Source organism: Erpetoichthys calabaricus, chromosome 3, assembly GCF_900747795.2.
Source record: "Erpetoichthys calabaricus chromosome 3, fErpCal1.3, whole genome shotgun sequence".
NCBI classification, from domain to species: Eukaryota; Metazoa; Chordata; class Cladistia; order Polypteriformes; family Polypteridae; genus Erpetoichthys; species Erpetoichthys calabaricus.
This window is the reverse complement of record NC_041396.2, coordinates 305,288,673-305,307,047: the sequence shown is the minus strand read 5'-3', so window position 1 is coordinate 305,307,047 and position 18,375 is coordinate 305,288,673. Positions and strand designations below refer to the sequence as shown.

The following is an 18,375-nucleotide window of genomic DNA, read 5'->3' as shown; positions in this document are numbered from 1 at the left end:
GCAAATCCTAAATGGTTTTTAGAACCAAGCCGCCGATCAGTGCGATGTTATGTTGAACATGTATATTAAACAGCGCCCTTCCACAGAAATGCGAATACTGGGCAGTCGCACGTTCGCCGTATGACGTAACTGGCACAGTTGCTGCTGACGTTACGTTCGGTTTGGAATGCCACCGACCCCGTCCTCATTCCTTTCCCAAGGGAAAGGCTCTCGCCTCGAGCTACACATCTACACGTACTGTAAGTCGGTCACGGCGTCTGAAACACCAAACGAGAATGCAGCTTCGCGATATTTAAAGACATTGATTCCCACAAACAACTTCATAATCAGTCATTTACAAATCCTTTCCTAACGTAAGAGAAATTGTTCATGCAATCTGAAAACGCCGGCAGCTACAACTAAAGAGCTCTGTCAACGTTCCTGTGAAGGGCGTCGCTGCTAAAAGATGCTGCTGTGTTAGTCACGCCCCATCGTGATGTCACCACCGTGTCCATTTAAAAAGACGGGGTGGGGGGGGGGGGGGGTCGACGCCAGAGCCTTAATAAGTAAGCGGAAGTGTTCCGCCTCACGTGACAAGGGTATTTAGAGGGTGGTGGTGTCCTATGACACGTGACGTGGTGCGCTCTCGCTGCTCACCTGGCGAGTCCCAAGACACGTGACCAGCTCCAGGTGTGCGTGTGTGTGCGCGTTGAGGCGGCGCCTGCCAGGAGGCGTGGTCAACAACGCTCGAGCCGCCGAACGGAAATTAAAATAAACAAACGTAACAAGCGGAGAGTCGGCACTGAAGGACGGCAACTCCAGCGTGGGAATGGCGTCTTCCAACAACTCGAGCGCGGTGCTGCTACAGGCGTCCAAGACCAAGACGAAGAAAAAGCATTTTGTCCAGCAGAAGGTGAAGGTGTTCCGGTCGAGTGATCCTCTGCTTAGTGTGTTCATGTGGGGTGTGAGCCACTCGGTAAGTCCATTTGCAGTTTGTTTGGAAGGAAGGAAGGGTGGGTAGGTGGGGGTCTGGCAGTCAGAAAGTCCACTTTGGGTTTAGCGTGTGGGTGTTAAGCTGTTGGCCGAGCTTCACTTGCGCCCAGATTTTCATTTCTGAAAGGTTAAATAAAAAAATGCGCGTTTGGGTTTGCCTCAGCATCTTCTGTCAGGTTTGGTGCGTGGATGACCAGTTTACGTGGGTGAGCGTTTAGAACAACCGCTCAGGAGTTCTCACAGACTGTCCACTTTACATTCTGGTCGTCCCTCCTGGGCTGGCCAGCTGCTTAGTCTACTTGTAGGAGACCCTTTGTGTAAAGTCCAGAGACTTTGTGCAGTTGTGGTCACTTTTGACGCCTTTGGAGAGAGCCTGTCCTTAATTTATGAAATGGGACTCCGTCATCTTCAGAGTTTGTGTTCTTGAAAGTTACTTTATAAGTGCAGGCCCCCTGTCTGAAAACAGTTTGGAGCCTTGTATGTTGGCAGGTAGTCAGCAGTTACTGTTATTTGCATTTCACCCCCCCCCCAAAAAAAAATGCTTCTCTGCGTAGCTCATGAGCCTCATACTTGTTACAATCTCCTAACTGTGTGTGTCTTTACATGAGAAGGGTTAAGGGCCCCTGGCTTAGCATTTTTTGATGGAGAGGGAATGGGGTCATTTATTATGCAATTTACTCAGAGGGTACATTTTGGGTTCAGTTTAAGATTTCTATGGGGTCTCTTTTGAATCATCTATTTTAGACCAGGCCTGTGGATGATCAGCAAGTCTCCAAAGAGTTCAGTTTTAGCATGGGGGCGTTATGCAAGAAAGGGCAGAGCAGACACTTTGTTTTCTGAGGAGACTGCGTTCCTTTAATAGTAAAGACAGCTGTCATTACCTACAACTCTGTCATGGCTAGTGTGGTGGGCTGGGCTGGGCTGGTAAACATCACTTCAGAAGAGGCCCACAGAATCCAAAAACTAATTAAAAGGGCAGGTTCTGTTATGGGACGTACTGTGGACCCACTGGAGGACTAAGTGGAAGTGAGGATTAAAATGGAACTGAGTGCCATTATGAACAATGCTGCACATCCTCACTCTGACAGGCTAGTTAACACTGAGGGCTTTCAGCCAACAAATCATTCAGCAGAAGTGTGTCAAGAAGCGTCACTGGGGGCTCCTTTATTGCAATGGCAATATGTCTGTATAGCACCTCGCAGGGACTGCCATGGCAAAAATTTTCTTCCTTTTTAGGCCTCCTGGTGTGTCTTCAGACCATTATGCGTTTCATTCATTCATTTTCTGAGACCTGGATGCGGTGGCAACAGTCTTAGCAGTGAGATCCATACGGCTCTGTCCCCAGCTATACTTATCAACTCATACAGTGGGATCCCAAGGTGTTCCCAGACCATCTGGGAGATCTAATCCCCCCCAGCAAACTTTGGGTCTTACCTGGGGTCTCCTCCCAGCTGGTTGTGAACGTAAAACTTCAGATAGATTGATGTGAACGGCACTATATAACACAGACTACAGATATCCATCTATCTAGATGTGTTGTATAGTGCCTTTCACATCTATGACTTGTCTATTATGTAGTGCCTTTCACATCTATGCATGTTATATAGTGCCTTTCACATCTATCTATGACTCATCTGTCCATTACAGTATATATCATGTCTTTTATGTAGTGCCTTTCACATCTATTCATGTGTGTTATAGTGCCTTTCATATCCATCTATGACTAATCTGTCAATTTAGTGCCTTTCACATCTACCTATGATTTCTCTGTCCATTTATATAGTGCCTTTCACATCGATCTATGACTTGTGTATCCATTATATAGTGCCTTTCACATCTATCAGTAACTTGTCTATCCATTATATAGTGCCTTTCACATCCATCTGTTCATCTGTCCATTACAGTATATAGTGCCTTTCACATCTGCGAATCATCTATTGTGTAGTGCCTTTCCCATCTATGCATGTGTGTTATAGTGCCTTTCATATCGATCTATGACTCCTCTGTTCATTATATAGTGCCTTTCACATCTATCTGAATCATGTGTCTATGTAGTGCCTTTCAAAACTATGCGTGTTATATAGTGCCCTTCACATCTATCTGTCAACCTCCTGTAAAAAGCCCAATTCCCCCTAGGGTACAAATAAAGCTCTGTCTATCTTTTCAATTGTATAGTGTCTTTCACGTCTGTCTCTGGTGTTGTCATCCCCTTGATGTACTCACATGAGGGGCTTCTGAAGAGTTATAATTTCCAGCCTACCCTCCTGCATTTTACGTCTTTCAATTGCAGAGGTGACTGCCCAAGGCTGTCTGTCTTCTGAAATGTCTGACTTGTAGTTTTTACTTCTTGTGCCTCCAGATCAACGAGCTTAACCAGGTTCCAGTGCCTGTGATGCTGCTGCCTGACGACTTTAAGGCCAACAGCAAGATCAAAGTGAACAACCATCTTTTCAATAAGTAAGTTCATACTTGTGGTGGTCTTTAGTGGATTAGTCCTGTTCTTCCATAGCCCATAATCCTTTAATACTTTGAGGAATTTAGGAATGGACTTTCAGTGGTGCTTAGAAGGAGAAATTTCCTAAAGCTCTGCCAGAGTAGATTTACTTCCACACACACACAGACACAAGTAGGCTGCCCAAGGAGAGCAGAACTGTCCATGTGGGGTCTTTCTGACCTTAAAGTTTTGATATCTGTATCCCTGTTCTGATTTTATTTTTAGGGAGAACCTCCCTGGGCACTTCAAGTTTAAGGAGTACTGTCCCCAGGTCTTCAGAAATCTCAGAGAACGCTTTGAAATCGATGACCAGGATTACCAGGTGCAGCACGGTGTGGTGTGGTGTGGTGTGGTGGGGGTGGGTGGGATGGGGTTTTAGAAGAGATAGGATTGAGGAAGACTTTTTGAGCCTCCGATCTTGACGTGTCTTTATCCTTGCAGGCCTCCCTGATACGTTGCCCCCCCTTTTCTGCCTCTAATGGCCACGGAGAGGGGCTGTTCCTCACGTCCTTTGACAAGACCCTGGTGATTAAGCAGATTTCCAGTGAAGACGTGGCTGACATGCACAGCATCCTGTCTGACTATCATCAGGTGGGTGTCATGGATTTCTTAAGGTTGTCTAATTATTGGACTGTATTCAAGCGCGTGTTTACAGTTGGAATATTCAACACAGAAGTCTCCACTCGTTTTTGTTCTGCTCCTGAGGCACTTTATTTGGCTTGTCCTCTAACTTGCCCATATTTTATAAGTACTTGGGGGTCCACATCAGTGACAGGAGGGATTAGTCTCAGAACACACAGAGCATATTGGAGACTGCTGCGTTCCTTTAATGTGGGTAGCGACATCCTTCACATCTACAACTCTGTGATGGCCAGTGTGGTGTGCTGGGCTGGTAATGCCACTTAAGAGGCCCACCAAATTAACAAGCTAATTAAAAGGGCAGGCTCTGTTATAGGATACCCCCTGGAAGTCGTAGAGCAGGAGAGAATGAAGACAAAACTGAGTGACATTATGAACAATGCTGCACATCCTCACACTAGCTAAGTTTCCATCCAGTTTTTTGCGACGTTTTGTTATCAACAAACAGAATATACGTAAAAAAAATGTGCGAAATTTGCTGTCTCCAGCCTGTTTCCATCAAACTGGCTTTTTATCGATAAAATGGTGTGTGTGATGACGTCATCCCCCCCCAAAACGAACTGTCGCATAACTTTTGTTGTATCGCGAAAAAAATCTGCCCTTGAGCCGTTTCCATACATAATTTTGTGTATGTCGCAAATTATCTACCTTTTGTTTTCCACGTTACACCCCCTCCACTAAACAAAGAAATGGAGAGATTATTCAGACAGTTTTTTGAAATTTGCCAGCTTACTGTTATTTCAGTTTCACAAATAATTGGAATTGTACATAATATCCGAAGACGACAGCAGAATGAAGCAGTTGCTTGTCTGATAGCCCTAGAGCTCGAAGAAAGTACCCCAGTGCGACGAAACCCACGGGTATGGGAGAGACGACGGAATAAGACCTTCTGGGAGGAGGTGGTGGAGAGACACTTAACAGAAAATCTCTGGCTGCAACATTTTATAATGACACGGCCGACGTTTGAGATGTTGTGTGGATTCATCAGTCCTGATGTTGCGCCCATCACAGGTTGCCACCGACCACCGGTTCCAACCCAAAAGCGGATTGCCATCGCCCTTTACAAGCTGGCAACCTGCGCCGAGTATACAGTAGTTGGAGAAACTTTCGGGGTTAGTAAAACTACCGTCCATCGATGTGTATATGCTGTGTGCACCGCTATTAAAGAAAAATTAATGCGCCGTTATATCAGACTTCCGACTGTAGCGGAGGCCAATGAAATTGCATACCGCAATTCCTTGGTGCATCTTGTGCCACAGATTTACGGTGCGCTGGATGGCACGCATGTGCCTATTCTTCCCCCGACGGAAGGCTACCGCGATTACATTAATCGCAAAGGGTGGCCATCTATTGTTCTCCAGGCCCTTGTTGATGACAGGTGCATGATACGAGACATTTGCGTTGGCACTCCTGGAAGTGCCCATGATGCAGCTGTGTTTGCAGCATCGGATCTGTACAGGTGAGCCTACCTTTCAACATCCCTTCACAGTGCGATAACAACTGAATTAACCTGCTTCCCTTAAGGTTTTTAATTAAAATTGAAATTTGAATTAATACAAAATAACGACGTTTAATCAAAAAAAAAACTCTCGTCATCAGACCATGCGAACCGCTCCGCCATTCACGTTTTGATTGCACGTGATGAAAATGTGACACGTTTATTTGCGTTAAAGCCCTTTTTTCCGACAAAAACTGTTTCCAATGTAGTTTTTGCGACATCTGAAGTATCGATATGGAATTTATGCGCTAAAGTTAAACGGAAAAATATTATGTCGACATGTACAACATTTTATCGATAATTTGCATTTCCATCAGCTATATCGGTAAAAAAATTTGAAGCGCTAAATATTTTTTCGCAAAAACTCCTTGGATGGAAACCTGGCTATTGACACTGAGAACTTGAACACTAGAATCCCTGAAGCCTATGATAATATTTGTAATGCTGGGCCACCTGAAATTCCCTCGTGCCTGCTCATCAGCTTAAGTCAAGTCAGACGCAAAATTCTCAGAGCTCAAGTCTCTTTATCTGGGAGTGAGGTGTCTGGAGTTGTAGTGGGTAAATAGTATATCATTATTTGGAACTAGCTGTCCCCGCGGCTCCACCCGCATAGTGGTGAAACAGGACAGTGAGGAGTGCCCCGCCCGGCTCCCCACTCCTGATGTCACTCTTCCCTCTCCCCTCGGCCTGCAGCCTCTGTCTTGGATTATTGCGAATATATCGCTCCTGCAAGCAATCTATGATTCTTAGTACGATGAGAGAAGTCGGAAAATCAACCGGAATGTTCAAGCTAATTATAGAAAAAAAACCTGATCTAAATCCGTCAAGTAGTCCTCTCCTTTGCTAGCTAAGAGGATGTAAGATATGCCCCAAGGATGGCGCGTGAGTGAGGGGGGCCCCCACCCCTTTACCCTTGGCCCATTGTGTATTTCTCGGATTTGCGCAAATAAATCGGTACCACAAGCGAACTATGATAACATAGCGCAATAAGTGAAGTCGCAAAATCAACCGGAATGTTCAAGCAAATTATAGAAAAAAACCCGATTTTTAAATCCGGGAAGTACTTCTCGTGTGAAAGACAGACACAGGCAGACAGACAGACATTGGCTATATATATATATATATATATATATACACACACAGTGTATCCAGAAAGTGTTCCCAGCGCATCACTTTTTCCACATTTTGTTATGTCACGGCCTTATTCCAAAATGGATTAAATTCATTTTTTTCCTCAGAATTCTACACACAACACCCCATAATGACAACGTGAAAAAAGTTTACTTGAGGTTTTTGCAAATTTATCTAATTATATATATATATATATATATATATATATATCCCTATGTGCGTCCAGGTGTCCGTGTGTGTGTCTTCTGGTGAAGTGCACATGCGCGAGGCACGGTGCTATGCGTGATATTACTGTCAGAGAAAGTTAGAGGCGTTTTACGGAAATACAAACCACTATTACTGCGAGAGGAAATTAAAGGTACACAATACAGTGACGCATATTACAGCCACATACAAGCCAGTATTACTGTCAGAGGAGATTAAAGGCATATTACCGACGCGCACGCCTGTATTACCGCCAGAGAAAATTAAAGGTATATTATGGACGTACGGACATATATTACGGACGTACAAGCCAGCGGATGTACAAGACGGTATCCTTCAATAAGGGCGCGCACAAAAAGGCGAGCCTCAAAATGGCGACCTCAATTGGGCGCAGCGAATAAAGGCGCACGTAAATAAAGATCCGCACCTGTTGCTCTTCACATATTCGAGAGCCATTTGAACTAAATTATCTACGCGCCTTTATTGAATAGAGCCGTACAAGACAGTATTACTGTCACAGAAAATTAAAGACACACAATACACGGCGGCAGCCCATGAAGAACGGTCAGCTCAGCAAGTAAACATCAATGAAAGGCTGAAAGAAAGAAAAATACGACCAACAAAAAGAATGAGGTCAAAGTCCCTTGCCATCTAATATAGACTGTTCCTACTAATGTTTATGTACTACTGCTCTAGCGCCCGTTATTGTAACGGGCTAAATGACTAGTTACAAATAAAAAAACTGAGAAAGCACATGTCCATAAGTATTCACAGCCTTTGCTCAATACTTTGTTGATGCTCCTTTGGCAGCAGTTACAGCCTCAAGTCTTTTTGAATATGATGCCACAAGCTTGGCACACCTATCTTTGGCCAGTTTCGCCCTTTCCTCTTTGCAGCACCTCTCAAGCTTCATCAGGTTGGATGGGAAGCGTCGGTGCACAGCCATTTTAAGATCTCTCCAGAGATGTTCAATCGGATTCAAGTCTGGGCTCTGGCTGGGCCACTCAAGATCATTCACAGAGTTGTCCTGAAGCCACTCCTTTGATATCTTGGCTGTGTGCTTAGGGTCGTTGTCCTGCTGAAAGATGAACCGTCGCCCCAGTCTGAGGTCAAGAGCGCTCTGGAGCAGGTTTTCATCCAGGATGTCTCTGTACATTGCTGCAGTCATCTTTCCCTTTATCCTGACTAGTCTCCCAGTCCCTGCCACTGAAAAACATCCCCACAGCATGATGCTGCCACCACCATGCTTCACTGTAGGGATGGTATTGGCCTGGTGATGAGCGGTGCCTGGTTTCCTCCAAACGTGACGCCTGCCATTCACACCAAAGAGTTCAATCTTTGTCTCATCAGACCAGAGAATTTTCTTTCTCATGGTCTGAGAGTCCTTCAGGTGCCTTTTGGCAAACTCCAGGCGGGCTGCCATGTGCCTTTTACTAAGGAGCGGCTTCCGTCTGGCCACTCTACCATACAGGCCTGATTGGTGGATTGCTGCAGAGATGGTTGTCCTTCTGGAAGGTTCTCCTCTCTCCACAGAGGACCTCTGGAGTTCTGACAGAGTGACCATCGGGTTCTTGGTCACCTCCCCGACTAAGGCCCTTCTTCCCCGATCGCTCAGTTTAGATGGCCGGCCAGCTCTAGGAAGAGTCCTCGTGGTTTCGAACTTCTTCCGCTTAAGGATGATGGAGGCCACTGTGCTCATTGGGGCCTTCAAAGCAGCAGAAATTTTTCTGTAACCTTCCCCAGATTTGTGCGTCGAGACAATCCTCTCTCGGTGGTCTACAGACAATTCCTTTGACTTCATGCTTGGTTTGTGCTCTGACATGAACTGTCAACTGTGGGACCTTATATAGACAGGTGTGTGCCTTTCCAAATCATGTCCAGTCAACTGAATTTACCACAGGTGGACTCCAATGAAGCTGCAGAAACATCTCCAGGATGATCAGGGGAAACAGGATGCACCTGAGCTCAATTTGGAGCTTCATGGCAAAGGCTGTGAATACTTATGGACATGTGCTTTCTCAATGTTTTTATTTATAATAAATTTGCAAAAATCTCAAACTTTTTTCATGTTGTCATTGTGGGGTGTTGTGTGTAGAATTCTGAGGAAAAAGGTTAATTTAATCCATTTTGGAATAAGGCTGTAACATAACAAAATGTGGAAAAAGTGATGTGCTGGGAATACTTTCCGGATGCACTGTATATTACCAGTAACAGCGCACTGCATGATAACGTGCAGTGAATCCACTTGACTTGATGATTCCTATTATTCATCCTCTTTCTCTGTACGTTTATCGTTTGTTTGCTCAGAGGTTGATGCGCTTGCTGCTTCCTGAGCAGCTCTTCTTTACTCCACCCTAGTGGCCTGCTGCTTCTCTTCTTTATTTGGCATCTTTTCGTGTTAAAACTGATTAAGTCAGTGTTTGTGTTGCAATTACTTAGTACGTTTTCTTTAACCTTTCACTTGATCTGGCACTTAAGTCTTCAATCTGCCTCAGAATGATTAGCGAAGGTGGTGGGGAATGAGAATGGCGGCCGTGCGGCGCATGCTGCACGCTGCAGAGAGTTGATTCAACAATAAAATAAAAATAAAAAGAGTAATACAAATCATTACCCTGAAAGCGGATAGTAGACGTCACGTAGTATATGTATACTGAATTTCAAGTCAATAGGTGAAACGGTTTGCGAGCTACAGGTGATTTAAAATTCTGGACAGACAAACGAACAGCCACGGTAGCGTATTATACACTGCCTGGCCAAAAAAAAAGTCGCCACCTGGATTTCACTAAGCAAATAGGTACGAGCCTCCTATTGGATAATTACTGCATGGGCGATTATTTTTCAGCTGGTAACAAGTTATTTAACCCCAACTGGTACAATGAGTTGCTTCTCATTTCTTAAACAACCATGTCGAAAGACGCATCTCGTGGTCATGGAAAAGATGTTCGTCTGTTTGAGAAGAGTCAAATCATTGGCATGCATCAAGCAGAGAAAACATCTAAGGAGATTGCAGAAACTACTAAAATTGGGTTAAGAACTGTCCAACGCATTAGTAAAAACTGGAATGATAGTGGGGACACATCATCTTCGAGGAAGAAATGTGGCCGGAAAAAAATCCTGAATGATCATGATCGATGATCACTTAAACATTTGGTGAAATCAAATCGAAGAAAAACAACAGTAGAACTCGGGTCTATGTTTAATAGTGAAAGTAAGAGCATTTCCACACACACACAATGCGAAGGGAACTCAAGGGATTGGGACTGAACAGCTATGTAGCTGTAAGAAAACCACTAATCAGTGAGGCAAACCGGAAAAAAAGGCTTCAGTTTGCTAGGGAGCATAAAGATTGGACTCTGGAGCAATGGAAGAAGGTCATGGATTGGCCACCACAGAGTCCAGACCTTAACCCCATTGAGAATATTTGGGATGTGCTGGAGAAGATTTTGCATAGCGGTCAGACTCTACCATCATCCAATGCAAGATCTTGGTGAAAAATTAATGCAACACTGGATGGAACTAAATCTTGTGACATTGCAGAAGCTTATCGAAACAATGCCACAGCGAATGCGTGCCGTAATCAAGCTAAAGGCAGTCCAACGAAATATTAGTGTGTGTGACCTTTTTTTTGGTGGCGACTTTTTTTTTTTTGGCCAGGCAGTGTAGAAGATATATTTAAAGCATATATATATAATATATAGTTGTATAGTTGGGCGCACACGGCTAGTGAAGTGTATAATGTATGAAGACTGAAGTCCAAATTTCAAATAAACACTTTCACAAAATATATTTAAAATAAATGGAGTGCACTTTTAGTCAAGAGTATAACCAAAGAAAATGAAATGATTCAGTTTACCGAAGCCCAAATATCTATCGACACAAAGTTAACATGTCTGCTTGGCTGGCGCAGTGGTAAGGAGAGCTGCCTCGTTATAAAGAGGTTGTGGGGTCAAGCCTGGGTCCTCCCGACGTTTACCATTGAGTATTGAGCTGCTATTTCTCACTTTCTCTATTATATTATAATAAAAAGAGAGAGATGTGTTATACACACATACATAATCCGTCTGTATGTCGGTCTGCTTTTCACGAGAGAACTACTTAATGGATTTAGATCGGGAGTTTTTCTAGAATTTGCTTGAACATTCCGGTTGATTTTGCGACTTCTCTAATCACACTCGGTATCATATTTTGCTTGCAGCACCGATTTATTTGAATCTGAGAGAGACGATGTGGGCTGCTTAGTTAACGTAACCTGTTTGTTCAGAAGTCATTCTCATCTAGAGATTGGTAAGGAGTAACGTTTGAATGTTTTTGAGAGAGCGATCAGAGCTGCGTGTGTTTTAGAGGGTAGCTGCTCATTGGCCACGTGCTCTCCTCCCCACGCGGAGGATGCTCTCCCGTCAGAGCTGAACACCATCAGATACAGCGGACACGTTTGACTTTGGAGCGTACTGACCTTCCGCTTGGCCAGAATTACATTTTTTTTTTTTTTTTTGTTATTGATTTGTAGAGTTTGTCCCGTTTCAGTACTACGTGGGTGGAGCTGCAGGGGATAGCTAGTTATACAATAAAAACATACATTTGATTTGAGTCTAACACCTGGTGTAAATTTTTGCCACTTTTATTCAGTTTTATTCTCACAGTCATGTACTTTGAATGTTGGCAGTATGACTGGTAAGAGGAGAGAGTTAGCAGATATGATGGAGAGAAGGAAGGTTGATATATTGTGCGTGAAGAGACTAAATGGAAGGGGAGTATGGCCGGGTGGATCGGAGGGGGATTGAAATTGTACTATCATGGTGTGGATGAGAGGTAATGGAGTAGGAGTTATTCTGAAGGAACAGCATGTCAAGAGTGTTTGGAGGAGAAAAGAGTGTCAGGCAGAGTGATGATTATGAAGCTGGAATTTGGAGGTGTGATGATGAATGTTGTTAATGCATATGCACCACAAGTTGGGTGTGCGATGGGTGAGAGAGAAGATTCTTGGAGTGAGTTGGATGAAGTAATGAACAGTGTACCCAAGGGACAGAAAGTGGTAATTGGAACAGATTTCAATGGACATGTTGGTGAACGGAACAGAGGAGACGAGGAGGTGATGGGTAGTTATGGTGTGAAGGAGAGGAATGAAGAAGGTCAGAGGATAGTGGATTTTGCCAAAAGGATGGACATGGCTGTGGTGAATACGTATTTTAAGAAGAGGGAGGAACATAGGGTTATGTACAAGAGTGGAGGTAGATGCACACAGGTAGATGACATCCTATGCAGAAGAGTTGATCTGAAGGAGATTGAAGACTGCAAAGTGGTGGCAGGGGAAAATGTAGTTAAGCAGCATAGGATGGTGGTCTGTAGGATGACGTTGGAGATCAAGAAGAGGAAGAGAGTGAGGGCAGAGCCAAGGATCAAATGGTGGAAGTTGAAAAAGGAAGACTGCAAGGTTGAGTTTAGGGAGGAGGTGAGACAGGCACTGGGTGGCAGTGAAGAGTCATCAGACAGCTGGGAAACTACAGCAGATATAGTAAGGGTGACAGCAAGAAGGGGGCTTGGCGTGACGTCTGGAAAGAGGAAGGAGGAAAAGGAAACCTGGTGGTGGAATCAAGAAATACAGGAGAGTATACAGAGGAAGAGGATGGCAAAGAAGATGTGGGATAGTCCGAGAGATGCAGAAAGTAGACAAGAGTACAAGGAGATAAGACGCAAGGTGAAGAGAGAGGTGGCGAAGGATAAAGAAAAGGCGTATGATGAGTTGTATGAGAGGTTGGACATTAAGGAGGGAGAAAAGGACCGGTGGGTTACAGAGGGGCTGAGCTGGGAAAGATATGCAGCAGGTTAGGGTGATAAAGGATAAAGATGGAAACGTACTCACAAGTGAGGAGGGTGTGATGAGAAGATGGAAAGAGTACTTTGAGAGGCTGATGAATGAAGAGAACGAGACAGAGAGAGAAGAGGTTGGATGATGTGGAGATAGTGAATCAGGAAGTGCAACGGATTAGCAAGGAGGAAGTAAGGACAGCGATGAAGAGGATGAAGAATGGAAAGGCCGTTGGTCCAGATGACATACCTATGGAAGCATGGAGGTGTTTAGGAGAGATAGCAGTGAAGTTTTTAACCAGATTGTTTGTTTAATGGAATCTTGGAAAGTGAGAGGATGCCTGAGGAGTGGAGAAGAAGTGGACTGGTGGGCCGATATTTAAGAATAAGGGGGATGTGCAGGACTGCAGTAACTACAGGAGGATTAAACTGATGAGCCACAGCATGAAGTTATGGGAAAGAGTAGTGGAAGCTCAGATAAGAAGTGAGGTGATGATTAGTGAGCAGCAGGATGGTTTCATGCCAAGAAAGAGCACCACAGATGTGATGTTTGCTCTGAGGGTGTTGATGGAGAAGTTTAGAGAAGACCAGGAGTTGCATTGCGTCTTTGTGGACCTGAAGAAAGCATATGACAGGGTGACTGAGAGGAGCTGTGCTATTGTATGAGGAAGTCGGGAGTGGCAGAGAAGTACATAAGAGTTGTACAGGATATGTACGAGGGAAGTGTGACCATGGTGAGGTCTGTGGTAGGAGTGACAGAGGTGGGATTACATCAGGGATCGGCTCTGAGCCCTTTATTACTTGTAATGGTGATGGACAGGTGGACAGACGAGATTAGACAGGAGTCCCCGTGGACTGTGATGTTTGCTGATGACATTGTGATCTGTAGAGAGAGAGTAGGGAGCAGGTTGAGGAGACCCTGGAGAGGTGGAGATATTAGAGGAGAGGAATGAAGGTCTGTAGAACCACCAAGACAGAATACATGTGTGTGAATGAGAGGGAGGTCAGTGGAATGGTGAAGATGAAGGGAGTAGAGTTGGCGAAGGTGGAGGAGTTTAAATACTTGGGATCAGCAGTACAGAGTAATGGGGATTGTGGAAGAGAAGTGAAGAAGACAGTGCAGGCAGGGTGGAGTGGGTGGAGAAGAGTGACAGGAGTGATTTGTGACAGACGGGTATGCGCAAGAGTGAAAGGGAAGGTCTACAGGACGGTAGTGAGACCAGCTATGTTATATGGGTTGGAGACGGTGGCACTGACCAGAAAGCAGGAGACAGAGCTGGAGGTGGCAGAGTTAAAGATGTTAAGATTTGCATTGAGTGTGACAAGGATGGACAGGATTAGAAATGACATTAGGGGGTCAGCTCAAGTTGAACAGTTGGGAGACAAAGTCAGAGAGGCGAGATTGCGTTGGTTTGGACATGTGCAGAGGAGAGATGATGGGTATACTGGGAGAAGGATGCTAAGGATAGAGCTATCAGGGAAAAAGAGGAGAAGAAGGCCTAAAAGAAGGTTTGTGGATATGGTGAGAGAGGACATGCAGGTGATAGGTGTTGCCACAGCGGATCATCTTCTTCCATATCTTTCTGTCCTCGTCATCTTGCTCTGTTACACCCAACGGGAGCAGCCGAAAGAAGAAGATGATGATGACGTTCACCTGGTACAAAGAACTTTCCTCTCTCTGTCTGAGTTAGTGTCATTTATGTTCAGGGGTTCTAGTGTTGAGCCAATGAACCCTTCAGCAGAAGGATGTATAGCACCTCAGTGGGACTGCCAGGTCGGATGTTTTCTTTCTTTTTAGTCATTCTGGTGTGTGTCTGATCTATTGATCAATCGTTATTCTGTAAAATACCTAATTTCCCCAGCATTCCCCAAAGGGGGACTACCTATCAATTGATTGTTATCAAAGGAGCCAAAAGGCCTGTGTCCACCTAGAAATGTTGTGCCATTCTATTGTGGTGCCTCTTTTTCTATTCTGGTTGATTGGTGTAGAGAGGAAGTGAAGTCCACGCCTTTTGTAATTCCTCATTCATCCCACTATAGCAAAGTTACTGGGAGAGGAGCCTGCAGCGTTTTGTTTTTGATGGCCGTTTTAATGTGAAATCAAATAGCATCTGTAACATTTGTCTTGTTTAAGAGCGTCGTTGTGAATGTGTGACCTGGATTGTGTAGATGGTAAGGAAGTGATCCACTTGCTCAAGTCATGTTCCTCGTACAGAACCACATGTAGGTCTGAGTATGCAACCTGTTTGAATCTTCATCATCAATGTATAGATCACCACTGTTTTCTATGAACACTAGGACCCTCATAAAATTTATGAGCCTTTTGTGTCCCCTACTTTCGTGTTCTCCTCCGATTCTGTAAGAGATGCTGGTGAAGGTCGGTCTGAAACGCAACATCCTCGCCTTCCTTAAATGGGGTAGAAGGAGCTTGCTGACCACAGACGCATACAGAAATGTTTCTGTTCTCTCTTTGATCTACTTGTGTTTCCTCATGGCTGCCAAAACCCCACTTTGTTTGTTTGTGTTCTTCCTCCCCACTGCAGCACATCGTCAAATGTCACGGCAGTACCTTGCTGCCCCAGTTCCTGGGTATGTACCGTGTGACCGTGGACAGCGAGGACACCTACATGCTGGTCATGAGGAACATGTTTAGTCATCGGCTTACTGTGCACCGAAAGTATGATCTCAAGGTAAGACCCCATCAACGTGTACCCCTCACAGTCGGTAAGGGTATGTTGCTTCCTCACTTTCCCAAATGTCTGACTGCTGCTTTTAATGGACGGGTGGTGGTGCCAGCCTGGTGCTTGAACGTGACATACAGGAAGCAGGGACAGGTGACCGGTGGGGCCTCTAGAGTAGTGGCACTCAAACGTGATCCCAGGTTTCTGTTTTGACCAACGTTATTGTATTAGCCTTTCACATTTATCTATTAATCATCTATTATGTAGTGCCTTTCACATCTATGACTCCATCCATCCATCCATTATCCAACCCGCTGAATCCGAACACAGGGTCACGGGGGTCTGCTGGAGCCAATCCCAGCCAACACAGGGCACAAGGCAGGGAACCAATCCCGGGCAGGGTGCCAACCCACCACAGGACACACGCAAACACACGCACACACTAGGGCCAATTTAGAATCACCAATCCACCTAACCTGCATGTCTTTGGACTGTGGGAGGAAACCGGAGCGCCCGGAGGAAACCCACGCAGACACGGGGAGAACATGCAAATTACACGCAGGGTGGACCCGGGAAGCGAACCCGGGTCTCCTAACCACTGCGCTACCACTGCGCCACCGTGCCGCCCATACATCTATGACTCGTCTGTCCATTATATAGTGCCTTTCACATCCATCTGACTCGTTTGTCCATTATATAGTGCCTTTCACTTCTGTTAGTCATCTATCTGTGAATCGTCTGTCCATTATATAGTGCCATTCACATCCATCTATCAACCTTCTGTTAAAAAAAAAAAAAAAAGCCACATTTCCCCCAGGGTACAAATATGACCCCAAGTTTCTGTTGTGACCAACGTGTTTTTATTTGGACCCCTAGCCTAACTAAACTATAGAGTTATGTTCCCGGTTTCTTTGCTTTGTCGTCCATGTTTGTCTGGTTTGCAGTCCTCTCTATTTGTACTGAGAGGGAAGACGACCGGTGATGTTTTGTTCAAATGTTTTTCCCTTCTTTGGTGACTACATCTGCTCTTTATTCTACCCTGGGCAGTGCCTGCTAGCTTTCTATAAAAGGGGATGATCAGAAGTTTATTGTTTTGCAATGTTATTAATGGCGTAGCATTGCCACATAGTGCAGCTGTAGTTTTTGGATCATTTTGTCATTCCGGTGCTGCATGAACGTTTGAATCATTTGCTATCTGTGAACATCAGGGCAATAGTGTCATGTCGTGTCTCTCAGCAGCCTACTGAAGTATGTTTCTGGGTGGGTGTTTGCTCCTTTAGAAAATTAGAGCAATATAATTACAATTAAAACAAAAAATGATCTGCCAATAATCATAAGAGAACAAAATTGGGACCACTTGGTCACAATGCGAATGACAATTTCTGGTCTCTTGATCTTTTAAAAAATGTGGTGGGGTTGTAGAGATGGGACCTCCAGGACTGAAACGGAAATGTCACTGGTCTTTCCAGGGATCGTCTTGCTTTCTGTAGGGCAAACAGCAGAAGGATTCGATGAACTGTGCATTCCTCACACTCCACCGCCATTCTTCTTAACTTCACTAGAGTGCTGAAGATGCTCCCTAAAAGCGTGGGTCTGACGCCAAACATTAAAACACTCTGGACAAGAACGGGCCATTCAGCCCAACAAAGCTCACTAGTCCTGACCATTTAATTCTTCTAAAATAACATCAAGTCGAGTTTTGAAGGTCCCTAAAGTCCTCGTGTCTACCACACTATCTGGTCACTTCCAAGTGTCTATCATTCTCTGTGTGAAGAAAAACTTCCTAATGTTTGTGTGACATTCACCCTTCACAAGTTTCCATCTGTGTCCCCGTGTTCTTGATGACCTCATTTTAAAGTCACCGTCCGATCCACTGCACTGATTCCCTTCCTCATTTTAAACACTTCAGTCAGGTCTCCTCTTCATCACTGTAAAGGCTCAGCTCTTTTAATCTTCATAACTCACCCCCTGTAGTCCTCAATCAGCCTTGTCCCTCTTCTCTGGACTTTCTCCAGTGCTGCTGTGTCTTTATGGAGTCATAAACTGACTCCAGATGAGGCCTCACCAGTGTGTTATAAAGCTTGAGCAGAACCTCCTGTGACTTGTACTCCACACATCAAGGCGCTATATAACCTGACACTCTGTTAGCCTTCTTAATGGCTTCTGAACACTGTCTGGCAGGTGATAGCATCGAGTCCACTGTGACTCCTAAATCCTTCTCATAAGATGGACTCTCGATGTTCAGACCTCCCATTGTGAATTCAGATCTAAACCTGGAGACCACAACTGCACCCAGTACTCCAGCTGAGGCCTCACCAGTGTGTTATAAAGCTTGAGCAGAACCTCCTGGGACTTGTACTCCATACATCAAGGTACTATATAACCTGACATTCTGTTTGGCTTCTTAATGGATCCTGAACACTGTCTGCCAGTTGATTGTGACGCATCCTCTACGACTCCTAACTCCTTTTCATAAGGGGGCCTCTTGATTTTCACACCGCCCATTGTGTATTCAAACCTCACATTTTTACTTCCTACATGTAATACTTTATATTTACTGACATTAAATTTCATCGTTCACAATTCTGCCCAAGTCCCTCTGTGATGATTCAATGGATTCTCGATTATCTGCTGGTCCACTCAGCTTGGAATCATCTGCCAACTAAACAGCTTGTTCTTTATATTCCTATCCAAATCATTTTATATTTATTAAAACTAGCAGTGTTAAGCCTGGGCTCCTAGAAACCATAGATTCTGGCACTTCAATCAGTCGCATCGATTTTGTATTACTGGCTCCTCGGAGGTTTCGTTTTGCCAATGTGTTCGCCTCACTTGTGTATTAGTGGCGGCGGTGGTTTCACTTTGGTGACAGTCGGTTTCTTTGAGCTTCATGCTGTAACCTTGCACTTCCAGGCCAGACACACACACACACACACACACACACACACACA

At 44.7% G+C, this 18,375-nt stretch overlaps 1 protein-coding gene across 1 annotated transcript in view; it reads left to right on the top strand.

Annotated features, from left to right (window-relative positions):
- Positions 1-572: 572 nt before the first annotated feature.
- The window catches only part of pip4k2ca (phosphatidylinositol-5-phosphate 4-kinase, type II, gamma a), an 82,731-nt gene continuing 64,928 nt past the window's right edge, over positions 573-18,375 (top strand). Inside the window, exons 1-5 of the mRNA XM_028798648.2 lie at positions 573-955; positions 3,332-3,429; positions 3,692-3,788; positions 3,908-4,057; positions 15,287-15,433. Of these exons, the coding sequence (XP_028654481.1) occupies positions 809-955; positions 3,332-3,429; positions 3,692-3,788; positions 3,908-4,057; positions 15,287-15,433 (639 nt within the window). The 5' untranslated portion in view covers positions 573-808. The remainder of the gene's footprint in view (positions 956-3,331; positions 3,430-3,691; positions 3,789-3,907; positions 4,058-15,286; positions 15,434-18,375) is intronic.